At 46.1% G+C, this 23437-nt stretch overlaps 2 protein-coding genes across 6 annotated transcripts in view; both read left to right on the top strand.

The window, feature by feature from the left end:
• Positions 1-13320, top strand: part of Trpv1 (transient receptor potential cation channel subfamily V member 1) — a 31662-nt gene extending 18342 nt beyond the window's left edge. Inside the window, 7 exon segments of the mRNA XM_053743369.1 lie at positions 2568-2751; positions 3129-3167; positions 3169-3196; positions 5238-5557; positions 6476-6603; positions 7061-7176; positions 12417-13320. Of these exon segments, the coding sequence (XP_053599344.1) occupies positions 2568-2751; positions 3129-3167; positions 3169-3196; positions 5238-5557; positions 6476-6603; positions 7061-7176; positions 12417-12589 (988 nt within the window). The 3' untranslated portion in view covers positions 12590-13320.
• A 6368-nt stretch (positions 13321-19688) lies between these two features.
• Positions 19689-23437, top strand: part of Trpv3 (transient receptor potential cation channel subfamily V member 3) — a 70593-nt gene continuing 66844 nt past the window's right edge. For all 5 annotated transcript variants that reach the window (XR_007107718.1, XM_047545021.1, XM_047545022.1 and 2 more), the window contains exons 1-2: positions 19689-19812; positions 22100-22220. Coding sequence is in view for 4 of the 5 variants with exons in the window: in XM_047545021.1 (XP_047400977.1) it covers positions 22102-22220 (119 nt within the window). In the remaining variant the exon portion in view is untranslated. The remainder of the gene's footprint in view (positions 19813-22099; positions 22221-23437) is intronic.

Below are 23437 nucleotides of genomic sequence, written 5' to 3' on the forward strand. Positions count from 1 at the left end.
TTTCTAGTGAGTTTATTATTTCTGATATCATGTTTTTAATTTCAAAAAGGTCTTTTAAAAATTCTGTTCATTCCTTATTTATGGCACTCTATTCTGTTTCCTGGATGTGATATCTTCTTTGTCTTTCTGAGGCTATTAAAATGGTTTGTTTTAGAAGTTTTCTTCTTCTTTTGTATAGTTTTTTCTTTTATCAAAGTTGTTTCTCATTTGTTTGCTTGGGTTTTTTTTTTCCCTCTCCTTTATGTTAGAGATTGTCCTCAGAATATCTGGAAATTCTTGACATCTGCTTGTGACTAAGAGTGGAGAACTGAAAAGCTGGTTGCAATCTCTTTTTTTAAAAAAAATTAATTCTATTTTTCTCTTTCCACAATTTTTATTGGTGCATTATAGTTGTACATAATGATGGGATTTGTTGTTACATATTAGTTCATGCACACAATATAATTTGGTCAATATCACTCTCCAGCACTTCCTCTCTCCCTCATTGCTTCTTACTCCCTAGTCTGTTTCCTCTACTGATCTCCTTTTGACTTTTCAAGAGGTCCCCACCTCATCCATGGTTGAAAGTTCTTAGTGTTGGATGGGAATATCAATTCTGAGCTTCACTATAGGCTGTTCCAGACAAACCATTTATTGGAGAATACCCAAAGTCAGTCTGTTTGATTTTCTTTCTTGGTTTTGTCAAATTTAACATAGGACATTTTGTTTTTCAATCTTTTACCTGGAGGAAAGAAGTCTGACTGCCAGCTTCTCAAGAGCTGAGTGGGGAAAGAGGACTTTCTGTTACCTGTATTGTATTACCTGCTGGGATTACAGACAATATTCCTGGTTTTGGTAATATGTCAATTCTCTCAATGGTGCTAGATGAACTGAGGTTCAAAGATCCTTTGTTTTATTTTCTTAGGCCTCTGGTCTTATTTTGGGCCTTTCTTTACCCACTCCTGGGATTTCTAAACCTTTTGCAGTTCCTTTGGAAGGTTAAAAGGGTTGTTTCTCAGCTTTTCTTATGTCTGGCTTTGGGTTTAGGGTTCTTGGGTCTGCTAAGTCACTTTTCATTTGTTGGCTGCTTTCCAGCTATTCATATTCACATATGGGACACCCATTTGTCATCAGAGACAATCCTTTAACCATTTTCATCTGGCATCAGTTCTCATTTTGGCCCAGGGTTCTGCAAATGCTGAGGAATGTTTTTTCTTTGCAGTAGAACTATAAGACAGATTCCACTTAATGAACCTCTTTATTGATGTCAATTTTCAGCAGACCCATCTCAGCACAATGGAAACTTTTTGCTGAGTTCTCTCATATACATGGGAGGTAAGGCTGTCCTTGTGGTCTACTGTGTAAGTACAGTCAGGAGGACTTTCTGGAGGAGGTCATGAGGAACAAGGAGACCTGGGATGAATAAGAAAGAAGGGATCACTGAACAGAATTTCAGGATCATCTGGATGTTTTCTACCTTGTCTGCTGGACTAAGGAACTAAGAGACATTTTCTCTGGCTCTGTTACTAAGTCTGAGGGTGTGGCCGGAAGACCCTGCCATGGGTTTTCAGGATAGCATGACCTGTTCCTCCTCATAGACTTCAGGCTCCTAGGTTATTCATTGTCCAATGAGGTTCTTGTTCCTGGGGACTGAACAGGAAGGTTGTTGTGCTAAAGCAGTGTTTCTCAGTCTTTTTCCATTATTGCCTTTTTATATATTTTTCAAAAGTAACCACCCGCCATGTGAAATTTTAACACCATAATTATATTCTGTATCTGTTTTTGTATGATTGGTTCCCAATTTGCCGTGATTGAACTTAAAGTTTTTTTGACATTATGATGGTATGTAAATCATATGTATTGAGTAGAAACTGCTTTAAATTTTTTTTTTTTTTGTACTAGGGATTGACCCAGGGGTGCTTAACCCCTGAGTCACATCGTCAGCCCTTGTTTTGTACTTTATTTTGAGACAGGGTCTTGCTGAGTTGCTTAGAGCCTCACTGAATTGCTGAGGCTGGCTCTGAACTCACAATTTTCCTGTCTCAGCCTCCTAGCTGCTGGGATTACAGGTGTGCACCACTGCATCTGGCTGTGCTTTAAATTTTGAATTTGCATCTTTTCCTGGGCTAGCCATATGTCATATGATACTGTCATGATGCTGGGCAGTGACAGGGAGATGCAGCTTCCCGTCAAACCCATAATCACAAGAGGAAAACACCATGACTCTCCAGTGTGCTGTGTTGCTGAGCTATGATGTTTGGTAGGTTAGATGTATTCAATGCATTTTTGACTCATGATGTTTTCAGCTTATGACAGGTTTTTCAGGGTACAACCCCATCACAAGTCAAGGAAAATATGGACCATTTTATACCCATGCTTTATACATGATAAGATTTCATACCCCAACTCTCAACCAATTTTGTCCCATGGGGTTGCTGATATTGCTCCCCCTGAGAATGCATGGGCTAAAAGAAGCAGGGTAGCAGCCCTAGCTCCTACCATGACCTGTGGTCTCAGTCTTCAGGCCCAGGCAGCCTGAGGACTTCTGTTCTTGGGGTTCCAGGCCTCCTAGTTGCTTGTAGACAGAGCTTCCTATTCCTTCCTCAGTTTGTGCAGTCACTGTTCATGCTGGGGTCCGTGGTGCTGTACTTCAGCCACCGCAAGGAGTATGTGGCTTCCATGGTGTTCTCCCTGGCCATGGGTTGGACCAACATGCTGTACTACACCCGTGGATTCCAGCAGATGGGCATCTATGCTGTTATGATTGAGAAGGTGAGTGTTCATAACCAAGTGGTTTCTCCTCAGAACCTGTTTACTACATGGGTGAAATTCTGTTTCATAGACTCCGTCCAGGCTCCTGGTATCTTCTGAGGAGTTGCTGGTTTAGCTCCCAGCTCATCCTTGAAGAATCAAGCAATCTGGTCTGACTTGGGTGCAGGGGTTTCCTTGAAATTTGATGCCTCTGCATCCTAGGCTCCCCTCTCCTGACCAGAACAATAGGCATGGGGGAAGGGCCGATGAGTCCCTTATGACACCTGAGCTATGAGGCCTGTTCTCTGGTCCCACTCCAGACTGATGCAGTCCTGGCCCTTCCCTTCACTCCTCCCAGGACCTGGACTTGCCTCTGATATGCCTGCTTTCTTCTACAGATGATCCTGAGAGACCTGTGTCGGTTCATGTTTGTCTACCCTCGTTTTCTTGTTCGGGTTTTCCACAGGTAAGGGGCTTGGTTGGGGCTGATGGAGTGCAGGGCTCCAGCTCACCTTGACTTATTGAGGCCTCTGCCAGGGGCTGGGTGGGGTGGACAGGTGTGTGCCTTTAGGTCACAGATCAGATGGACAAAGAACACACAATGAGCCCAAGAACTTGGAAATGTGATTCATAATGTTTTCAGTAATTTTTGAGGTAGGAGGCACTGCTTGCCTGGAGTATGGTTGCATCTTGGCCCAGTTTTTTTCCCCAAGTTTTCATTTTGTCATTATTTCAGACTTAATGGCAAGTTTCAAGAATAGCACCATAACTTCTCTGTATTCCTTACCCAGATTCCCCAAATTTTATCACATTTAAAAGTCACTCTTCTCCCCAACACACACCTCTCACTTAAAAACCTGTTTGAGGTTAAGTTTCAGACATTATCATCCTTTCCCACTAAATCCTTCAGTGTATATTTCCTAAAAGCAAGAATAATCTCATATAAATACAGTGTAATTTTCAAAACCAGGAAAGTTATACTGATGCATACTATTAGCTAATCTGTAGCTAATTTGTTTCCCAATTTTAGCAGGGTCCTAACAATGTCTTTTATGGAAAACGAAGATCGCAGATCATGTGATATGTTCCATTGTTATGCCTTCTTGGTCTTCTTTAATCTGGAGCAGTTTCTTGATCTTTGTCCTTTCTGATTTAGCATCTTTAATGAGTAAAGGCTTGTATCTCAGTTTGGGTGTCTGATGTTTCCTTATGATTAGATGCAGGTATGCATTTTTGTCCAGAACATCAAGGAAGCAATGTGTATCTTTTTTTTTTTTTTTTTGTACTGGGTATTAAACCCAGGGGCACTCAACCACTGAGGCAAATCCCCAGCCCTTTTTTGTACTTTATTTAGAGACAGGGTCTCACTGTGCTGCTTAGAGCCTTGCTAAATTGCTGAGGCTGGCTTTGAACTTGCAATCCTCTGCCTCAGCTTCTGAGCTGCTGGGATTACAGGTGTGTGCCACTGTGCCAAGCAGCAATGCATATTGTATCAGGACTTACACAGTCTGTTCATTCCATTTCTGGTGATGTTAACTTTGATTGCTTGTTTTGGTGGATGCAGATTTTTCCACTAAAAAATTACTGTCACCCCAACCCCCATATATTTATCTTTTTACATCACTAAGTTCTCATGAATCTTTTCTTCACAGATTCTCACTTTGTTAAATGTGTTGTAATCCTTACTAACTCCATTTCTTTTAATGCTCAAATTGTCTGAGATTGGGTCATTGGGAGCCCCTTCAAGCTGACTCCTATGCACTTCTGACATGTCCACATAAATCTCTGAGCATGTGACTCTGATTCAATCCTCATCTGAGTTCTGTGGTTATAGGGTCATGTGGTGCACCCTCCCCTGTTCCCACCTGAAGTGTGTTTTGGAGTTTCTATCTGGAAGGAATGGGTTGCTATGGATGGAGGAACCTGATAGATATGGGCTCTTGCATGTGGATCTGAAGTCCCTGCATATCAGTGACTATGGGGGTTAGGCCAGGGGGTTAGTGGATACTGATATGCAGTAACCATGTTGCACAACTGCTCCAGGCTCTCAAACTCTGGACTATACTTCCAAAGTAGAGTGCAGAATGTGAGAAGAGGCTGTTCTCTGAGCTGATCTAAACCCATGGTTCTAGAATGGATCTCAGAGAGACACAGGGAAACAGGATGTTACAGGAAAAGTGGGTGTGAAGCCAGATCAAACATGTAAGGTTAAGCAGATTGTACACTACACAAAGGAGGCTGTATTCACATTATAAACACAGATTTGTACATGTAACATTTTTTTCTAGCACATGATGATAAAGTTCTCATTATAACAAAGCAGTATATTAGGACAATTTTCTGATAGTTTGGTGGAAGGGATGCTTTAAAAAAAGAAACCACACAAAGGTCTTGCATGACCAAGCAGCATTCCTGCTACAGACCCATCCTGGGGTAAGGAGGTGTATGTCAGGGTACCTGGGGTCTTGGCTTCTATACAGTTCCTCCCCCCACCTCCATACCTGCAGCGGTAGTGACACTGATTGAGGATGGGAAGAATGACTCTGAGCCGGCTGAGTACACATCGCACAGGTGGCGGGGTGCTGGCTGCAAGCCACCTGACAACTACAACAGCCTGTACTCCACGTGTCTGGAGCTGTTCAAGTTCACTATCGGCATGGGTGATCTGGAGTTCACAGAGAACTACGACTTCAAGGCTGTCTTCATCATCCTGTTATTGGCCTATGTGATCCTCACCTACATTCTCCTGCTCAACATGCTTATCGCCCTCATGGGGGAGACTGTGAACAAGATTGCACAGGAGAGCAAGAACATCTGGAAACTGCAGGTGTGTTGGGGTATGTTGCCAAGAGGTGTCTGCCGCTGTCTGCTGAATCACACAGTTGAGCACATGAGCCCCTGTGGGATTTGGGGGTGGTGGTGGAAAGCCCAGTCAGGCCAGGGATGAGCAGTGGCACCTCCTCAGCTGATGTCCTTCCCACAGGTTTCTCTGTTGAGCATGGGCAGCACAGCATCAGGTTAGCTTAGCTGGTGTTCATAGACATTGTGTTTGGCTAAGGACTGGGCAGCCCTGAAGGGAAGGAGATGAAGTGCTCAGACCTGTGGGGTGTCCACCACATAGGAACTCAATCTAGGGTGGACACTAGAGATCAGACTCCAGGTGCAGCTCACATGGGGAATGCCCCTGAGAGCTCCTTTCTGAGCCCTGGGTCCATACCTGCTTCCCTAACTACTACTAATAAGATTATCACTCTTATTAAGTAGAATTTACACAAGTCTAAGTATCTTGCTCCTCCAATCTCATTTAATCCTCCCACTCCATAGAGTGGATTCTGTTATTATCCCATTTTTGCATGAAGGTGTTGAGGCAGAGAGATGTCAGGTACCTGTGTTCCAGACCACACAGCTGGCAAGTAGCAGAGCCAGGATTCAGACTAGATGGTATTACTTCCAAGGTCCTGCTCTTATTTGCCACCCTAGGTTGTCCTGTGTGAGTTCCTCAGGGAAGGATCTGGGACTCTCCATATCCAAGCAGGCAGGGATGATCTGGACTGGAGGGCTGAGCTCCCTTCCTGGAGTGTGCACCTGCTATGCTACGGAGGCAAACCTAGTGTACAAGGTCCTGGAAGTCCAGGTTGGAGGCATCAGGGACAGGGAGAGACCCTGGAGGGGCTGATCCTGGCATCTAGCATAGGTTGGCCCCTGAAGAGCCCTCTGCCTCTCTGCCCTTTGTATCTTGCTGCAGAGAGCCATCACCATCCTGGACACAGAGAAGAGCTTCCTAAAGTGCATGAGGAAGGTCTTTCGCTCAGGCAAGCTGCTGCAGGTGGGGTACACACCTGACGGCAAGGATGACTACAGGTGGTGCTTCAGGTAATGCCCAGGTAGAAGTGAAAGCCATGGGGCTCCAGGGTCCAGCCATGGGCACTGGGGGCCCTCCTGGAACCAGTTGTGGGTACAGAAACTGCCTCAGGATCTTTGGGGGCCTGTTGTGGCTGTTCTAAGGCCAGCTGCAGGTATGAGGGTTACCCCAGGGCTCAGCAGTGGGCATAGGAGACCCACTTCAGATCTCATCAGGAAGGGATGCAGACATTAACTATTGGAAAATGTGAAATGTCCAGAAGGGATCACCTAGCAAGGAAGGCCAGAACCAGGAATCCAATAGTTAAAGTCCCTGGGCCTCATGGTGTGGTCAGAGAGAGATGGTATCCAAAAAGCATGCCCTCTTCACTAGCTGTGTCTCCATCCAGATCTGTGGGTTTTGGGGACCAGGAAGCTACACATGGCCCCAAGGGAGCCAACTCCCTGACCCCTGGTTCCTCCCCTGTAGGGTGGATGAGGTAAACTGGACCACCTGGAATACCAACGTGGGTATCATCAATGAGGACCCGGGCAACTGTGAGGGTGTCAAGCGCACCCTGAGCTTCTCCCTGAGGTCAGGCAGAGGTAAGGCATGCAGGTCCATGCTGTGGTGTGGAGGGACCCTTGACTGTGGAGGTGGCCTGATGTTGGGCAGGTGGGTTCCCTACTTCTTGAAGGCATTTCTTACCCTCTCAAAGGACCTGGGCTCAGTAACAGCCCTATCACTATATAGGGGCCCAGGGAGGTCCTTCCAAAGAGGCAACAGGATTTGAACTCAGCCCAGGTGAGATCTTGATTTGTGCTGCTGAGAATAATTCCAGGATATGTTAAAAAAAAAAAAAAAGGCACAAGCAAGATTTATTTAAGGACAGAAAATGTATAACACACCAAAGACAGGTGTAGATGTCTTTTGGAGAAGAGCAGAGTGATGATAGGTGCAGGGTTGAGTTCTCTGATTATATATATAATTTTTCTGGGAAAAAATGTGCAGGTTTTCAGGCAAACTTTATTGAAGATCAAATCCTATATGAATCACTTGATGTTTGGGGTTCACAATGTTTCTTTTTGGTTGATAAATCTAGCCATAAATCAGTTGTGGGCATATTGTGTAGGTAACATTTAAATTGATTATGTTTTTCTTCTAGTTGGTCTGTTACAAGCATACACTTGGGGGTTTTGCTGATCTAACTGAAGAGACAAGCATGGCTGGCCATGGTCATATCCTGATCTACATCTACTAAGGGTCTCTTTTTTTCTCTCCCTGAGAGCCCACCTATCTCAGTCCCAAATGTCAGCCAATCACATGCACTCTTAGCCATAGGCACTCTTACATGCCCTCATACACACCTGTGCAGTTGAGCCCTTGGTGTCCCAGCAAGTTGATTGTGCCAGCCTGGCCCAGGCACTGTCCCCAGTGCCCAGAGGAAGCAGCTCAGGTCACATCCCACTCCCTGGAATGGTCAGTGGGTGAGGGCTGCCCTGCCTCCTGGCCCTGCTCCTCATGGCCCATATGTGCTGTCACTATCTCTGTGAGGCTGGAAGAAACAAACAGGTGCAGGAGAGCACTTCCTTTACACGAATGCATGGGTTGGATGGCAGTGGGTAAGAAATGGAACCATAAAAAAGTCTGGGGAAAATTAAAACCAGAAAATCATCTAACAGTTTGGTGGTAAGCATTTCACAGTAAGCGCTAAATTAAGGGTCTAGGGACATTTATTTAAAAATGAAGCAGACATAGTTTATATAGAACTGATTTTGAGTTGATTATACAGGTGGGCCACTGCATCCAGCTTAAAATGCACACATTTTAAATGCACAGTTTTTGTAAGTTTTGACAAATGTATATGCACAGTCAGTCACCACCCTTCTCAAGATATAGAATCTTCCCATCATGCCAGAAAGCACCCGTAAGTCCTTTCAAATTCAAAGACTACCCTCTAGGTAGTCTATTTCATCCTCCCCAATCTAGGGAACCATCTAATTTCTGTCACTACAGATTTGTTTTCTATCAGCTTTTGTTTACCTGAGACTGTCTATTTCATCCTCAGGCTTGTTTCATATAGAATCTGGGTTCACAGGTTTTTATTTTTATTTTTATTTTTTTTATCTTGACACTTGGTTTCTTCACTTGCCTTGCCTTCTGGGAGAATCGTCATTATTTGATTATGTTCTTGGGTATGTAGTATTTCCCTCCTGTCCCCTACCCCCACTGCTTTTAAAATATTTTCTTTATCTTTGGTTTTCAGCAGTTTTTCTAAGGTATACGTAAGTATAATCTTCTCTGTTTTTCTTTTTTTCCTGCTTTGGGTTTATTAGGATTATTGGATCTGTACATCAATATGTTTAATTAAATCTGAGAAACTACACATATTGCTTGACTCTCCTTATCTTCTCTTTTTGGGATTCCAATGACATGTGTGTTAGACTATGTGCTATTGTCCTATAGGTCTGAGGCTTTGTTTATTACTACTCATTTTTTTCTCTGTCTCAAATTTAATGATTTATTTTGATCTGTGTTCACATTCAATGTTCCTTTTCATAGCCATCTCCAAATTGCTATTAATCTCATCTAATGAATTTTGCACTTCAAGTATTAGACTTTTTGGTTTTAGAATTTCTGTATTTTAAAAATAATTCTCATTTCTCTGATGAGATTCCCTAGCTATTCCCTTATTAAAACCATAATTCCCTTTAGTTCTTTTAACATATTTATAATAGCTGCTTTAAAATTTCTGTCTGCAAAATACAATATCTGAGTCATCTTGGGGTCGGTTTCTTTTAACTGCTGTTTTTCCTGATTATGGGCTATATTTCTTTCCTCCTCCTCTTCCTCCTCCTTTCTCTCTCTCTCTCTCTCTCTCTCTCTCTCTCTCTCTCTCTCTCTCCTTCCCTCCCTCTCTGTTTTATATCTTTTATTTTAAAATTGTACATTGTAGATAATATACTGTGCAAATTTTAGATTCTGTTCCCTTCGTTTAAATAATATTGAGGGTTTTTTTGTTGTTGTTCAGTTGGTGGTTCAGTTACTAAGGAATCACCTTGAATTTATATAGGCTTAATTTTAAATGTTGTTACAGCAGATCTGTAGAAATCCCAAGGTACATTCCTGTGAAAATCCCAAGGTATTTTCCAAGTCCATCAAACTTGTAGAACTCAACCTCTGAACTTTGTTTCCACTGATGATCTTGTCAAGATGTTGTTGGGGATCTTAAGTAGGCTCTGTCTAGAGCATGGCCATTACTCCTAAATGGAGCTTGTCTTGTGTCATAACTCCATACCCACAGTATTTAAAGGAAGGTAAGGAGACCTCTCCACTCTGGTTGGGTTCCCCCAGTGTTACTCAATATCCCCCCAGGATTGCTCAACCTTTAATATCTCTGTCTGCTTTTCCCTCCCTCTCCTCCTCCCTCTCCCACTTTCTTTCCCTCCCTCCCTCCCTCCTCCTCCTCCTCCTCCTCCTCCTCCTCCTCCTCCTCCTCCTCCTCCTCCTTCTTCTTCTTCTTCTTCTTCTTCTTCTTCTTCTTCTCTCTCTCTCTCTCTCTCTCTCTCTCTCTCTCTCTCTCTCTCTCTCTCTCTCTCTTTTTATACTGGAGACTGAAGTCAGGGGCACTTTACCCCTGAGCCATGGCCCAAGTGCTTTTTATTTTTTGAGATAGGGCCTTGCTAAATTTCTGAGGCTGGTCCCAAACTTGTGATCCTCCTGCCTCAGCCTCCCAAGTGACCGGTATTCAGGTGTGCACCCAGCTTCTGCTTCACTTGCAACCCCATAAGCAACCACTCTCTAGTAAGGGTCATGTAGTCTCCTCATGAGCAAGCACAGTGCAGCTCTCAGCCAAGGACTTGTGGGAACCAGCCACCTCAAAGCCTTCTGGGCCTCTACCCATAACTCCTTCTTTCTCTTCTCCTGTGCTTACCTCCTGGATTATAGCTGCTTCAGCTGCCCCAAACTCCTATTTCTTCCTCCTCAGCTCAGGGGTAGTTCCACGCTCTGCTTGGATTGCTGTTCACTGCACTGTATATGGGGAAATTGTCTCTAAGCAGATAGTCAGGTAAATTGTAGGGCTCCCCTATGAATTTCACCTCTCTTGAGGTTTTCAGTATCTGTTGCCCTAGCTCATACACTTTGCAGCATGTATTTTGCCCATTTTTATAGTAGTCAGCAGCAGGATGGCTAGTCTGGTACTAGATGCTGCATTATAGTTGAAAGTAGAGAACTATTTTAAGAAAAGCTTTTTTTTAAAAAAAAATCAGTTTTTCCATAGGCTCCTATAGCCCTGGGTGGTTCCTATGAGTCTACTTGGAAGGTCTTCCTGTGTCACATTCTAACACTTACTGATTATCTCTTCTTCAATTGTTAGCTGGCCCAGTTTTGCTGGAGAGCTATTTGAAGATAGTTTTGCATGTGATTTGAGCAGTTTTCTGATATCTCTCTTATTGATTTCATAAAAACCCACATCTTTTATAAGATGCACCATTTCACTTTGCAGATGATTTTATTATGTTTGCATGACATTGTTGGCTGTTTACAACATTGCACATTCACTGTGATATTAATAAAGACATTGACCCTGTGGCAGGGATGCACACTTCTGTGTTAATTGGATGGGGTGGGGAGGTTGAAGGTTCCCTAATTTTGCACTTATAATTAATTAGGGAATACTTGTTGAGGATTTTGCATCTTTGCCCAACTTTGTAACAGTAGAAACTTCAGAAACGAATAGTGAACTATTTCACATAATGAGATCCTTTCCCTACCAGCACATGTGATATGAAGGGATGAGGGATTGCAGCGGGGAAGGACCAGGGAAAAAAGAGTGTTCAGTAGAAAAGTTAGGGAAACATGTGAGGGTCTTAGCATCAGAAATGTGCTGAGCAGCATTGGAAAGCCCATTCCTCCTCTGAGGGACCTGGTACTGGGGCTAGGCTGATAGTCCCCTGTCAATAGATGGTATCCCAGTGGCACCTGGCCTGTCTCACAATGTACCCTCCTGCTTCTATGCCTGGGTTCCCTGAGGAATCCTCCTTCAGCAGTTGGTGCTGGTATCAGGCTGGGGTTGTAGGCCAGGGTCAGTCTGAGGGTCTGCAAACTTAAGCTGGAGTAGTTACAATGGGACCAGCATCTGGCATACATGATGCCTCTGAGCTGTGGTCAGTGTCAGACACCAGCACAGGAGCCTGCATCATGGCCAGGCTGAGATATGTGAGTTTAGACTGGTTTTCCAGAGAGATAAGACTCCAGGTGGCCAGTCTGGGGGCTTGGCTGATCAGGACTCTAGCAAATGGAAGGACACGCACAGCCTGCCCTCCTGGCTGTCATTCCTTTAAGATGATCAGAGGACAGAGATGGCTATGGGCGTGATAACTGGGTCTTCCTCAGGAGCTCCCTGGCATTTCAGGCCATATTTGAGGTCCCCATTTGAGACCCAGTGTTACTATGTTTTCCTCAGCATAGTCCCTAATCTTCTCCTGGTAGGTCCTGGACCCTAAATCCTGATCCTTTGGCTGGTGTTCATTGCTATAGCGCTCACCTGGTGTGGAGCCACTCATGGGGCAGACCCCTGTGTTCCTCTTTGGGCACCTCCTCTCTCTCCCACTGTGGCCAGGAGGAAATGGAAGCTGGGAGAGGTGAGGATGGAGTCTCATGTGGTCTTTACTTGTCCAAATGGACAAGGGTCCTTGAGCAGCTGAGGGAAGAGGACTGATCCAGGAGCCTCAAGAAGCACCTGCGTGCCTGCACCTCTTTTATCTGGAGATTTGTGAGGCCAACAAGCAAATGTGTGGTTTTTTTATTGTGTGCAAGGTATCAATGATGTTTTATCCTTCAGTTTCAGGGAGAAACTGGAGAAACTTTGCCCTGGTTCCCCTTTTAAGAGACGCAAGCACTCGAGATAGGCACCATGCACAGCCTGAGGAAGTTCATCTGAAGCACTTTGCAGGGTCCCTTAAGCCAGAGGATGCTGAGGTCTTCAAGGATTCCATGGCTCCAGGGGAGAAGTGAGGAATCCCACCTGGGGTGCTCTCCATGCTGGGCATTTGGATGCCCCACTGCCACTGAGGGGCTGTTCAGGGAACACCAGTGCCTTGTCAGCAGTGTGACCCTCTCCAAGCCTGCCCAGGCACATTCCTAGGACTACACTGGACCTGCTGTGGGAAGTGTGGTTGGGTGCATAGGAAGAGCTATGCATCCATCCATTACTGTCCCTGGGTGAATCTTCAATCAGGAAATGATCTGCCTTTCAACTTCACACTGACTTCATTAAACAGTGTGAAGGGTAAATCTCTACTTGGACATAGATTAGACCCTTGTTGTCTTTGATTTTTATGCTACTGGGAGTTCAAGTACATAGAGCCCTTTGATGAGAACAAAACTTTTCCTTCGATATAGAATGCTAAAGCTCTTACTTTCTGTATTGTGTTAATATCTCACCTGCCCAGAGTACTCTTGTTGTGGGGCTATTGTTTGATCCTCTGAGAAGGTGGGAGATCACTGCTCCCATTCCCAACTCTGGCAGAATGAGGTTGTCCCAAGAGTGTCTTTATTCTTCAGTCTGAAATATCAAAGTCCCCAAAATATTAGCTCTATTATTGTTCAGATAAAAGTACAGAACCATGTCCCAAGGGACACATGGAGGGAAGTTTTCAATGATCATAATCCTGCTTCCTTGCAGTGCTGAATGCTTCCACCCCACCCATCTTGTCATCCATCAAATTAATAAATACATGTATATATATATACACACACATATGTGTTATAATAAGTGTGAACTTTGTGCCAGGCATTGAACCAGCATAGCAGATGGCTCTGTTTGTGTACACATGCATGTATGCCTGTGTGCATGTGTGTGTGTGTGTGTGTGTGTGTGTGTACTACCCCATATGGCCACAAGCCTCTGGTCTCTCTTTAGTTGTTATCTGTGGGCAAGAATGTTCCTTCACAAACACACCAACTATAGTCAGCAAACTATGATCCATGGACCATATCTGCCCTTCAACTGTTTTTTTTTTCTTCTGATTTTTTAGTTGTAGATGGACACAATACCTTTATTTTATTTATTTTTAGGTGGTGCTGAGGATCAAACCCAGTGCCTCATGCATGCTAGGCAAGTACTCTACCACTTAGCCACAATTGCAGCCCCTGCACCTGTTTTTATAAATAAGTTTTCATTGGAACACAGCCTTACCCATTCATTTATATAATATCTAGACTGCATTTGTCTCAAAATGCAGAATTGAGTATTGCCAGAGATGGAGAAACTCACAAAGCCTGAAACATTTACTATCTGGCCCTTTATAGTAAAGTTTGCTGACACTTCTTGATACTGAAAGCTTGGTCTTATCCCCAGTGCCGATCCAATAATGAGGACAAGGGTTTGAGAAAAAATAAAAAGAAGTTTCATTGCTTTGCTAGCAAAGGAAAAACACAGGGCACTTCCTGTCCCAGAGGCCGTGATTCTAACTGCCAGGGGGAACTGGAGCTTTAAAGAGGGGATACAAGGCTATATTCCAGCTGTGCCCTATTGGGAGTCATAATTCATTTGTAGCCTTGAAAAGTTTGTTTCTCAGACCTGCTGGTGCCAGCCCTGACATCTGCATTCCTTCACTCCTGTGGTCTTTGGTGCATGTGTTGTGAGCTGAAGGACAGATAACTTGGCCTAGGAGGGGAGGAAGGTTAATCTTTCTTCCTCCTTGAATAGGGATGGGGAGACAGAGAAGAGGAAGGGAAAAAAAAATCAGTTTTAAAATAAGTTGCAGTGGCAGAGCAACAAGCTTATATTTGAAGCAGAAAGTGTTCCCCTGTTACCTTCCTTTATGGGACAGAACTTAAGCAAATGATCCAGGAGCGAGATCTACCCTAGACATTGGTGTGTTGTGTTAATGTCAGTGGATTGTGGAATGAGCTGCCTAGTTATGAAATGTTGGACATTGGTTCAGGAAAGAACGTATGACTTTATCTAGGGCTGGCTTTTGATGCTCCATGAGAGGTGAATCTGGGGAAAACACTGAGCCTCTTCCTCTATGATCTCCAGCATCACCTCTGTCCCACACCTGGAGCCCCACAGAGGAGCCTGAGGGCTGGCCCTTGAGGCGCCGCGGGTGAAGTGAGGTGTGTGCAGACCAGGTGGGTGTGGGGGAGGAGTACAGACCAGACCACCAGGATGTGTGGAGCACTGATGAAAGTGCTTGGTGTGTGTTACCCTCTTAACAGCTCACCAAGAAGCTATTATTAGCTCCATTTTATAGATAAGAAAATTGAGGCACCAACAATTAGTAAGGTTACACAGCCAGTAAACAGCATTGCCTGGGTCTGAACCCAGGCAACCTGACTCCAGAGCTCAGGTTAAACTGCTGTGTCAGGCCCCTGGGGCATGCAGACTTATGCCTGGGTCAGAAGGGAGAGCAAGGGTTTCTTGCTGCCTACTGAGGGCCCAGGATTCTTTGCTTTACCTTTGGGACTGTCTTAAAAAATGTGTAGATGTCAGATGTCTGCAAATTGCTGCAAACTGGATCAGCTTTTGAACTTACTCAGAGCCGGAAGGAATCCTGCAGGCATTCCTTTGCAAAATGAATGATTAGAATGTTTTGTATAAGGCTAGGGGTGTACCTTCATCCGGCCCATTCTTTTTTCTTTTTACATTAATCAACCATCTTTACAGCAGTTTTAGGTTTACAGAAAAATTGAGCAGGAGAGATTTCCCATGTACCCCCATCCCTTCCCCCCAGCCTTCCCTATAATTGACATCCTGCATTAGAGTGATACATTCATAAGAACTGATGAGCCTACACTGATGCATCATTATTACCCAAGGCCATTAGGGCTCTCCCTTGGTGGTGTACATTCCATGGTTTTTGGCAAATATATAAGAATGAATAGCCACCATTATAACATCATACAGAATAGTTTTACTGCCCCCAAAATCCTCATGCTCCTCTAATTCATCCTTCCTTCCTCTAGCCTCTGGCAACCACTAATCTTTTTACTGTCTCTATAGTTTTACCTTTCTCAGAATGTCATGTACTTGGAATTACACACTATGTAGCCTTTTGGAATCAGCTTCTTTCACTTAGTATTAGGTTTCCTTTGTGTCTTAATAGCTCATTTTTTTTAGCACTGATTGTTATTCCATTATCTGAATGTATCACTGTGTATTTATCCATTCATCTCCTGAAAGACATCTTGCCTTTTTCCAAGTGTTGGCAATTATGAGTAAAGCTGCAGAAACATTCAGATGCAGGTTTTTGTGTGAATGTCAATTTTCAGCTGCTTTGAGCAAATACCCGGAGCACCATTACTGGATCATATGGCAAGCACATGCTCAGTTTTGGAAGACACCACCAAATTGTCTCACAAAGAGGCTGGACCATTATGCATTCCCATCAGTAATAAATTGGAATTCTTGTTCCATATCCTTGCCAGCATTCAATGTCAATTTAATTTTGGCCTTTCAAATAAGTGAAGTAAATAGTCTTTCTCTCCCTCTCTTTAATATTTTCTTTTAATCTTTTAATAGGAGTAACCAATGTGTTGTATTTTCATATTAGTATATGATATTTTTGTTCAGGTCATGTTCTTTTTCACTTTTCTGTACTTTTTCTTTGCTAATACTTTCAGACAGCAAAATGGTAAAAAGGGAATGAAATAAGACAAAAAATATTTGTTTTACACGATGCTATTATTGACATATATCGGTACTATTTAAATATTTTATTTATCTATTTATTTATGCTAGGGATTGAACCCAGGGCTTTAGGCATGCTAAGTATGTGTTCCACCATTGAGCTACACCCAGTCCCCTGATTTATTTATTTTTAATTGGCAAGTATACATTGTATATATTTATGGTGTTTTGATAAATGATGTTTTGATGTATGTATGCATGGTGGAATGGCTAAATTAAGCTCTTTAGTATACTGTATTGTCTTATGTGCTTAACATTTTTTTGCAGTGGCAACATTAAAATCTACTCTCTTAGCAGTTTTCAAGTCTATTGCTGTCTCTGTCTTTGTCTTCAAGTCCCTCCCTCCATCATCTGGAAGCACGATGAGCCACACCCAGAATCCTGGACAGGGCTGCGGCTCAGCTTTTCTAGCCCAGGAACAGCTATGTCAGGTCACCATGCTGATGCAGAAGTAACCCCTTGTGATCATGGTCAGGGTCAGTCTGTTTGGGCCTGGGAGGGGCAATGAACTTTGCCTGGCTCCCCCTCCTTCCTCACAGCACCAAGTGGGGCATTTCCTGGAGTGTGTGGAGGGATGGGTCTGGGCCCTCCCCACTCCCTGCCTATACCTACCCCAAAGGAACTCCCCTCTCTCTATCCCTGAGGAGGTGGAACCTGTTGACTCGTCACTTGGGCCTGGTGTCTGTGGGGCCTTGGGAGGTATGGGGAGTGGGGAGGCACAACCCTTGTGTGTCCTCCTTGGGCATTTTAGCAGGCAGGAGGATGGCTTCTGCATATACTCTGCTGACTAGGGCTTCCACTCTGCCCTCAGCCTGGCACACATGGGGGCTCACATGGGGGTATCTTGGCAGATATTTAGGAGCCCTGATGTTTAGACCTCTGGGGGTGGGTAGAGGTAGAAATATTCAGAGGCTGTCCTTTAGCTCTCTGCCAGAAACCCACCCAAGTTGGACCCCATCTCCCCTGAGGTTCTCCTCCACACATGTGGCCAATCTGAAAGACTCCTTCCTGGGTTTGTGGTATCTCTTGGCTCCGGATATTCTATCCATTGTAAGAGAAGATTCTGAGTACAGCATCACTCTTGGAAATTACAAGGGACCAGGATCCAGGTAGTGGAGGGCTCTGAGGCATTGGGGTCCCTAGGAATGAGCCCCAGGGGTCAGACATGTGCCTGTCAAGGCTAGACAGGCAATGTTAGGTTCTATAGGAGCTACAGGCATGGTAGAAAGAGGTGGAACTTTGGGCTCCACACTCCTGTGACTGTGCTGTGTAGACCTCAAACATAGGACAAAAGTCCCAGTTGGGCAAGTGCCAACTACATTGACAGGCAGAGGCACTGCACTTGGTTTAAATTGCTGGGTAAGTTACGGGCCTGGCAACAGAGATGACAGACAGCATCTGTGCCAGGCCACTGGTCATGTGCTCTGTGAGTCTATGCCAATGCAGCCCGGTGTGACTAAGGAGTCAGGGTTGACCCTGTGGCCTGGGACCACTTTGCAGGCTGCACCTCATTCTGCAGCCCCGTGTCTGTCACCTACTGAGTACACATGTTGCCTCAAGTTTGTTGCTGTGCCTGGAACATGCCAGGGCTTCTGGCCTCTGAGTCTTTGCTGATGCAGCTTTCGTCTTGTAGACACCTCCCTCTTCCCGAGACTAAACCCAATGCTCTCTCTGCCTGGAACCTATCCCCACCTCCCCATTAGAGAACTTCCTCCTCCTTCTTTGTTTTTTATGGCCTGTCTGGCACATTATGGTTCCTGCCTGAGCCAGTCTCCCATGGCCCACAAGTTTCTTGAGGGTGGAGACTGCCTCCTCCCATTCTGAATCCTTACTGGCCCCTTGATTCCCTGCTGGGGCCTCCCATGTGGGCTCTCAGGAGGTGTGGGATTAACTGGACTGAGTGTGGATCACGTGTTTGGGGTGGAACTGGGTTTTCATGGAACAGTGCCTCTTTCTCTGTTGGGTGGCCTGGCTCCTGCTGCCACTTATAGAAGAGGGGGCTTTCCTTATTCCTTGCTGGGCACAGTGCATGCCTTTGCAGGGGGACCTTTTTAACCAGCTCCCTCCTGGCATCTGAGAAGAAGCACAGGGAAAATGTCAACACTGAGGTTTGGCAACAGCCTTATCTGCAGTATCCTTAGATAGAAGCAATCTCGGGGGTGAGGTGAGGGGCTGAGTCAGCAGAGGGTCCATGAGTAACAGGATGGTGGGGACTATGCTACATCCAAGGTTGGGCTGTTTCGGTGGAGTTTCAGTACAATCAAGAGATTTCAAATCACCAGCGGGAACTTCAGGGCACCCTTAGCTTAAACTGCAAAAGCAGCCTCCTCTTCACCTACACTGGAAAGCCTGCTCTGCCCTGTACTGACTGCAGGTCCTGCTCTCATGACCTGGAAGCCTGACCCTGCCTCCAGCCACCTCCCCAGGCCTTGCAGGTTGTGGTAATGTGGAATTAAGGGGTTTGTCTCCTCAGAGCAGTTGGGAAAGTCCCTGCTGTATCAGCCACCAGCACAATCACCATCAGCAGATGCTGCCACTCTGTCTCTGCCATGTCTTGCCCACATCTTGCCTGAGGGAGCAGCTGTGTAAACCCTGAGTCAAGCTGTGCTCCGCCCCCTTCCCAGCAGTGGCCTGGGTCAGGAGGGAGGGCACAGAATCTTCATGTCATGTTCAAGACTTAGAGAAAGATGGCTCACGTAGTTGTTGGGAGAATAAACTGGCATGACCAAAGCAGTATGTTTGATAGCTGTCACAGTTTGTTCTTTCTGCACTCTGGGCCTTGTTTTAGTCCTTTCTATTTGCTCTCTCATTTAAGTACCAGAGTAACCTTGCAAGGTGGTTATGTACATTTCCCAAATGAGGAAATTAAGACTTGGGAGAATGACTTGCCCAAGGTCACACAGCCAGGAAGCTGGGAGGCTGTCTGATTTAAGGTCCATGATGCATGAGTAGAAATCATTGAATGGGACTTCCTCTGTCTCTGAGGAACTGATCCCAGGGACTGACTTTGAAGGACAGATGCCAAGTCTTGGGGCTGGACACCCTGAGGTCAAGCACATTAGTCCTGAGCAGAGCACTTGAAGGTTCATTATGCCCTCTCACTCCCCATGATCTCTTTGATACCTCATTTCATTCTTGGGAAGTGAGTTCTCTAACATGATTCCCACTCAGTTGAAGAAATTGAGGCTTTTGATGGAATTTATCTGCTCAGCATCAGATACAAGCAGGAACATTGGGACCAGAACTTCAGCCTTGTGCCAAAGTAGGTGCCTCCCCTTTCTTTTCCCCATGGGGTGAGGCTGCTGTGTGGGTGTGGGGGTGACTCACGTGGGGCACGTGGGTGGTGGGTGGGGTCTGACTGGCGCCGAGGGCAGGTAGCCCAGCCAGTTCTGCTTCTGACACCTCATTCTAGCCATCAGCAGTCCTTGTGTCTGCCATGAACATCTCTCGCTGCCTTGGCCGCCATCCCAGCGGGGGGCCTTGGGCCCTGGACATGCGGTGATTTCAGAGCAAGAGCTATCATCACCACCCAGGACCTTGACAGGTAAGTCCTCACCATACAGGGCAGCTGGTGCCCTCCAAGTCCACGGGAGACCAGGGTGTGGGCCTAGGGGTTGCCTGGGCCTTGTATACTGGTTGCTAATACCTTGGGAAAGTCAGGAAGGAGCTTGGGCTCTACCTGGGGAAGCACAGAAGCGAGCCCTTGGCTGCTGGGTATGTAAGGTAGGTTCTGAAGGACCCAGGAATCCTGAGTTTAGGAACATAAGGAGAGAGATGGTTTCACAGCTGCCTGAGGGCAGAGCTGAGGCTCCTGTCTCCCTTGGTGGGCTCAAGGATGTAGTTCTTTGGGCCAGAAGTGTGACAGGAGTTCAGGATGGGATGAGGTGATGCAGTGAGGAGGGTCAGGGCCCAGGTACCTCACAGGTACCAGCAGCCTTGAGATCTTCCTGTGGTTGACAGGACAGGTCATTTCAACATTGCCAGGACTTATGAGGTGTGACATTCCATTTCCCAGGTGAGGAAGCTGAATCCCAGGGAGAGGGAGGGCCAGGGCAGCAAGAGAGGTCAGCAAGTAAGCTTGCAGGGTTTATGGGGTGACTCAGGGAGCTAATTATAGCTGCTATGGCCCAGTCCAGATTGTCTTGGTCTGTCCCGTCCTGGCTGCCCCGAGCAGCCCACACTCATAGGACAGGGAGGATGGATCAATTAGTGTGCCACAGGTTAGGGTTAAATGGTCCTTGGGGACCATTCAGCCCATTTCTTAGGAGGGAAGTCAGAGGCCCAGGGATGGGTAAGAGATAAGATCTATCCTTCTTCCCATGGATCTATCCTTCTGTCCATGGGTCTTTGGGGGCTTGGAGAGCAGTCAAGGCCAACCTGTCTTCATCAGGCTGTGACTGGATATAGAAGGGATTCAAGTGTCCCTGAGGCTCTCCCCATGGGCTGCTCCACCTGGCTGGTATTAAGGCCCCTCCTGAAAGCTCCCTGCCTCAAAGTGCCCTCCCTAGGGTGACTCCCTTTATCCTGAACCTGCTCACTTTTAGCATGGGTAGGGGGTGTCTTATCTCAAAGCTCCTCCAGCTTGATGACAACCTGCTCTGGACACTCCCTCCAGGAAACTTTCCTACCTGGGACATGACCCAGTGGCTCTGGCTCTATCCCACCCCTCCCTACTTCATCTTAGAGAAATCCACCCCTCCCGGTTCCTCTGTGTATCCAAGTAAATTCCAGGAGGTGACTCAAGCAAAGATTAGCCTCTTAACTGCAGAGTTGCCTCCTGTCCACACCATCCTCTCCCCACCTATCTCACCTGATGTGGGCAGTTGCCCCATCTCCATCCTCCCCCCAACTATCTCCTCCTGGCCCCCAGGCCACTGATCTTTCCCATCCCCAGCCCCTGTAGCCCTTGAGCCCTCTGTTGCTCCCTGATACCCCCAGCTCAGCCATGGCACCTAAGTGGTGTTTGAGGCCCCACCTGCTACTGAGCCCTTCCCTAAAAGGATTCTCCACGGACCCCCCAGGATCTCCAGCCCCACCAGTTCCTTGCCACGCTCTGAACTGTTGTGATCCCTGGTCTTTGAATGGGCTGTGCTGGCTGCCGAGATTGCCCTTCTTCCACACAGCAGCCTTTAGGGTACTCTCCAAGATGCCTTCCCTAGTCTCTTTGGAAATTATCTCAGTCCGTCTTCCCAGCATCTCTGCATCCCTTGGAGCTCAGTATAATGCTCAACCCATCCTAAACATTGGTAAAGTAGATCTAGACTGAGGGGTCGACTTCAGGGGAAGGGACTCAATTGCTCCCTCCAGGCAAATGTGTCTGTGACAGATGTGATCAGTGTGTTAGCTGCAGAGACCAGCTGGGTGCTGAGAAATTCAAAATACCAGAGGAGTCCAAGGCTGTGTAACTAGGAACTTGGTGTTTAGAGAAGGGGAGGTGACAATCTTGCTCTGTCAAGGTCAAATATCTTTAAACATAGATCTGAAGACAAATTCGAGAGGAGCATCAGGAAAGCAGAACTAATCTTCACAAGTCCACCTGGAGTCTGGTGGGGCTAGAGATGTTAGTTAGAGGAAAGACTATAGGGCCTTGGTGATCTCACCTGGATGTTTTGCTGGGCTCTCTTAAGACCACATAAGCAGGGGACGGGAGAAGCTGCAGGGACAATCTCTCTACTCCCAAGAAGGATTGGCAGCCTGGGAAGATGAGGAGTGAGCTCCCTGTCCTAGGGGGTGTGAGTAGTAGCTGGATGGTATCACCTGGGGGTATGAAACCCCCTGAAACTCCTCCATGCCCCCTCAACCTGAGAATCTCCCTTATGATTGCATTCTAGCCATGCATGCCCATCCAAAGGAGATGGTGCCACTTGTGGGCAGAAGGGCCACTGGCCCCAGTGGGAACCCTGTTGTCCTGACAGAGAAGAGGCCAGCGGAAGTCACCCCCACCAAGAAGAGGTAGGACTGGCAGACTTGGACCTGGCTTCTGTGCAAGTGGGGCACAGAAAGCTCTACTCCAAGGATCCCCTGCTTTCTGTGACCTAAGACTATCAGCATCATATGGGGTGGTCTGGTGTCTAAATAGGTTTAATTGGGGGAACAGCACTGCATACTTTGCCGGAGATATCTATATGACTGTATGACTCCTAGAGGAGTCAGGGGACTCTGAGGCAAGAATTCAGGAAGGCTCCTGGAGAAGGAGAGGGACTGCTGGAGCCATCCTTGAGAAAGGAGAGAAAAGGTGGGTGGGAATTCCAGGTGGCATGGATCCTCAACTAGATACATTTTTCACACACACCGATGGCTTTCATTTTGTGTATGTCTGGCCAGGTTAATCAAGCTGTCTAACCATATCTGTTTAAAGGAATATTTTGGAAACAAAGGAAAGAAAAAACCCACCCCAGTTCTGTGTATGAGAACCAGCTTCCAAAGGCAGAGCTCCGTTCTATGAGAATTAAGATAGATCCTGGATTGCAAGTGTAATTTACTGGGGCTTTACAGACAGAGGTGTGTCTTGGGAGGATCCTGGTACTCTAAGGCTGGAGGAAGGGGTTTATATGTTAAAGGTGGCCTGGACAAAGGTGGCCATGAAGGTATCTGGATTTCTCAATTATTAACATGTCCCATGACAGTTAGGTGCTGGTTAACAGCCAGCACAACACTCTGTCTCACTACCTTAAGGACTTTATTTGTCCCATAGGGTTGTGATACATGTCTGGGTGAACTAGCAGGCTGGGACCAAGACAGGCTGTAGTCAAGCTGGATCCCTGCATGGGGACACTGGCAATAGCACCAACTCACAGGATGATGGTTAATTGGGATTATGGCAACCAAGTGGTCAGCACAGTGTCTGGTGTGAGGCCAGTGCTCAGCGTGTGTCCATAGTGATCAACTTGTTACCTTTATTGTTGTCACTGTTATTATTTGTGAGGCTTCTGGGAGCTGGGATGGTTCATTCCCATCTCAAGGAAGGATTGAGGACAGGCTTCTGAGATACTGGAAAGGTTAGGAGTAGGGAAGGGGCTTCTCTAGGTTCATTCTTTCCTGCCCCTGAGCTGCCGCCATGGCAGGGTCTCCATCCTTCAGATGACTTGATGCCTCTCAGATGGGCCGATAGAGCAGAAAACCACCACAGCTGTGCCTCCCCTGTACCTAGGATGGGCATTTGCTTTGCC

Source organism: Sciurus carolinensis, chromosome 3 (assembly GCF_902686445.1).
Source record: "Sciurus carolinensis chromosome 3, mSciCar1.2, whole genome shotgun sequence".
NCBI lineage: Eukaryota > Metazoa > Chordata > Mammalia > Rodentia > Sciuridae > Sciurus > Sciurus carolinensis.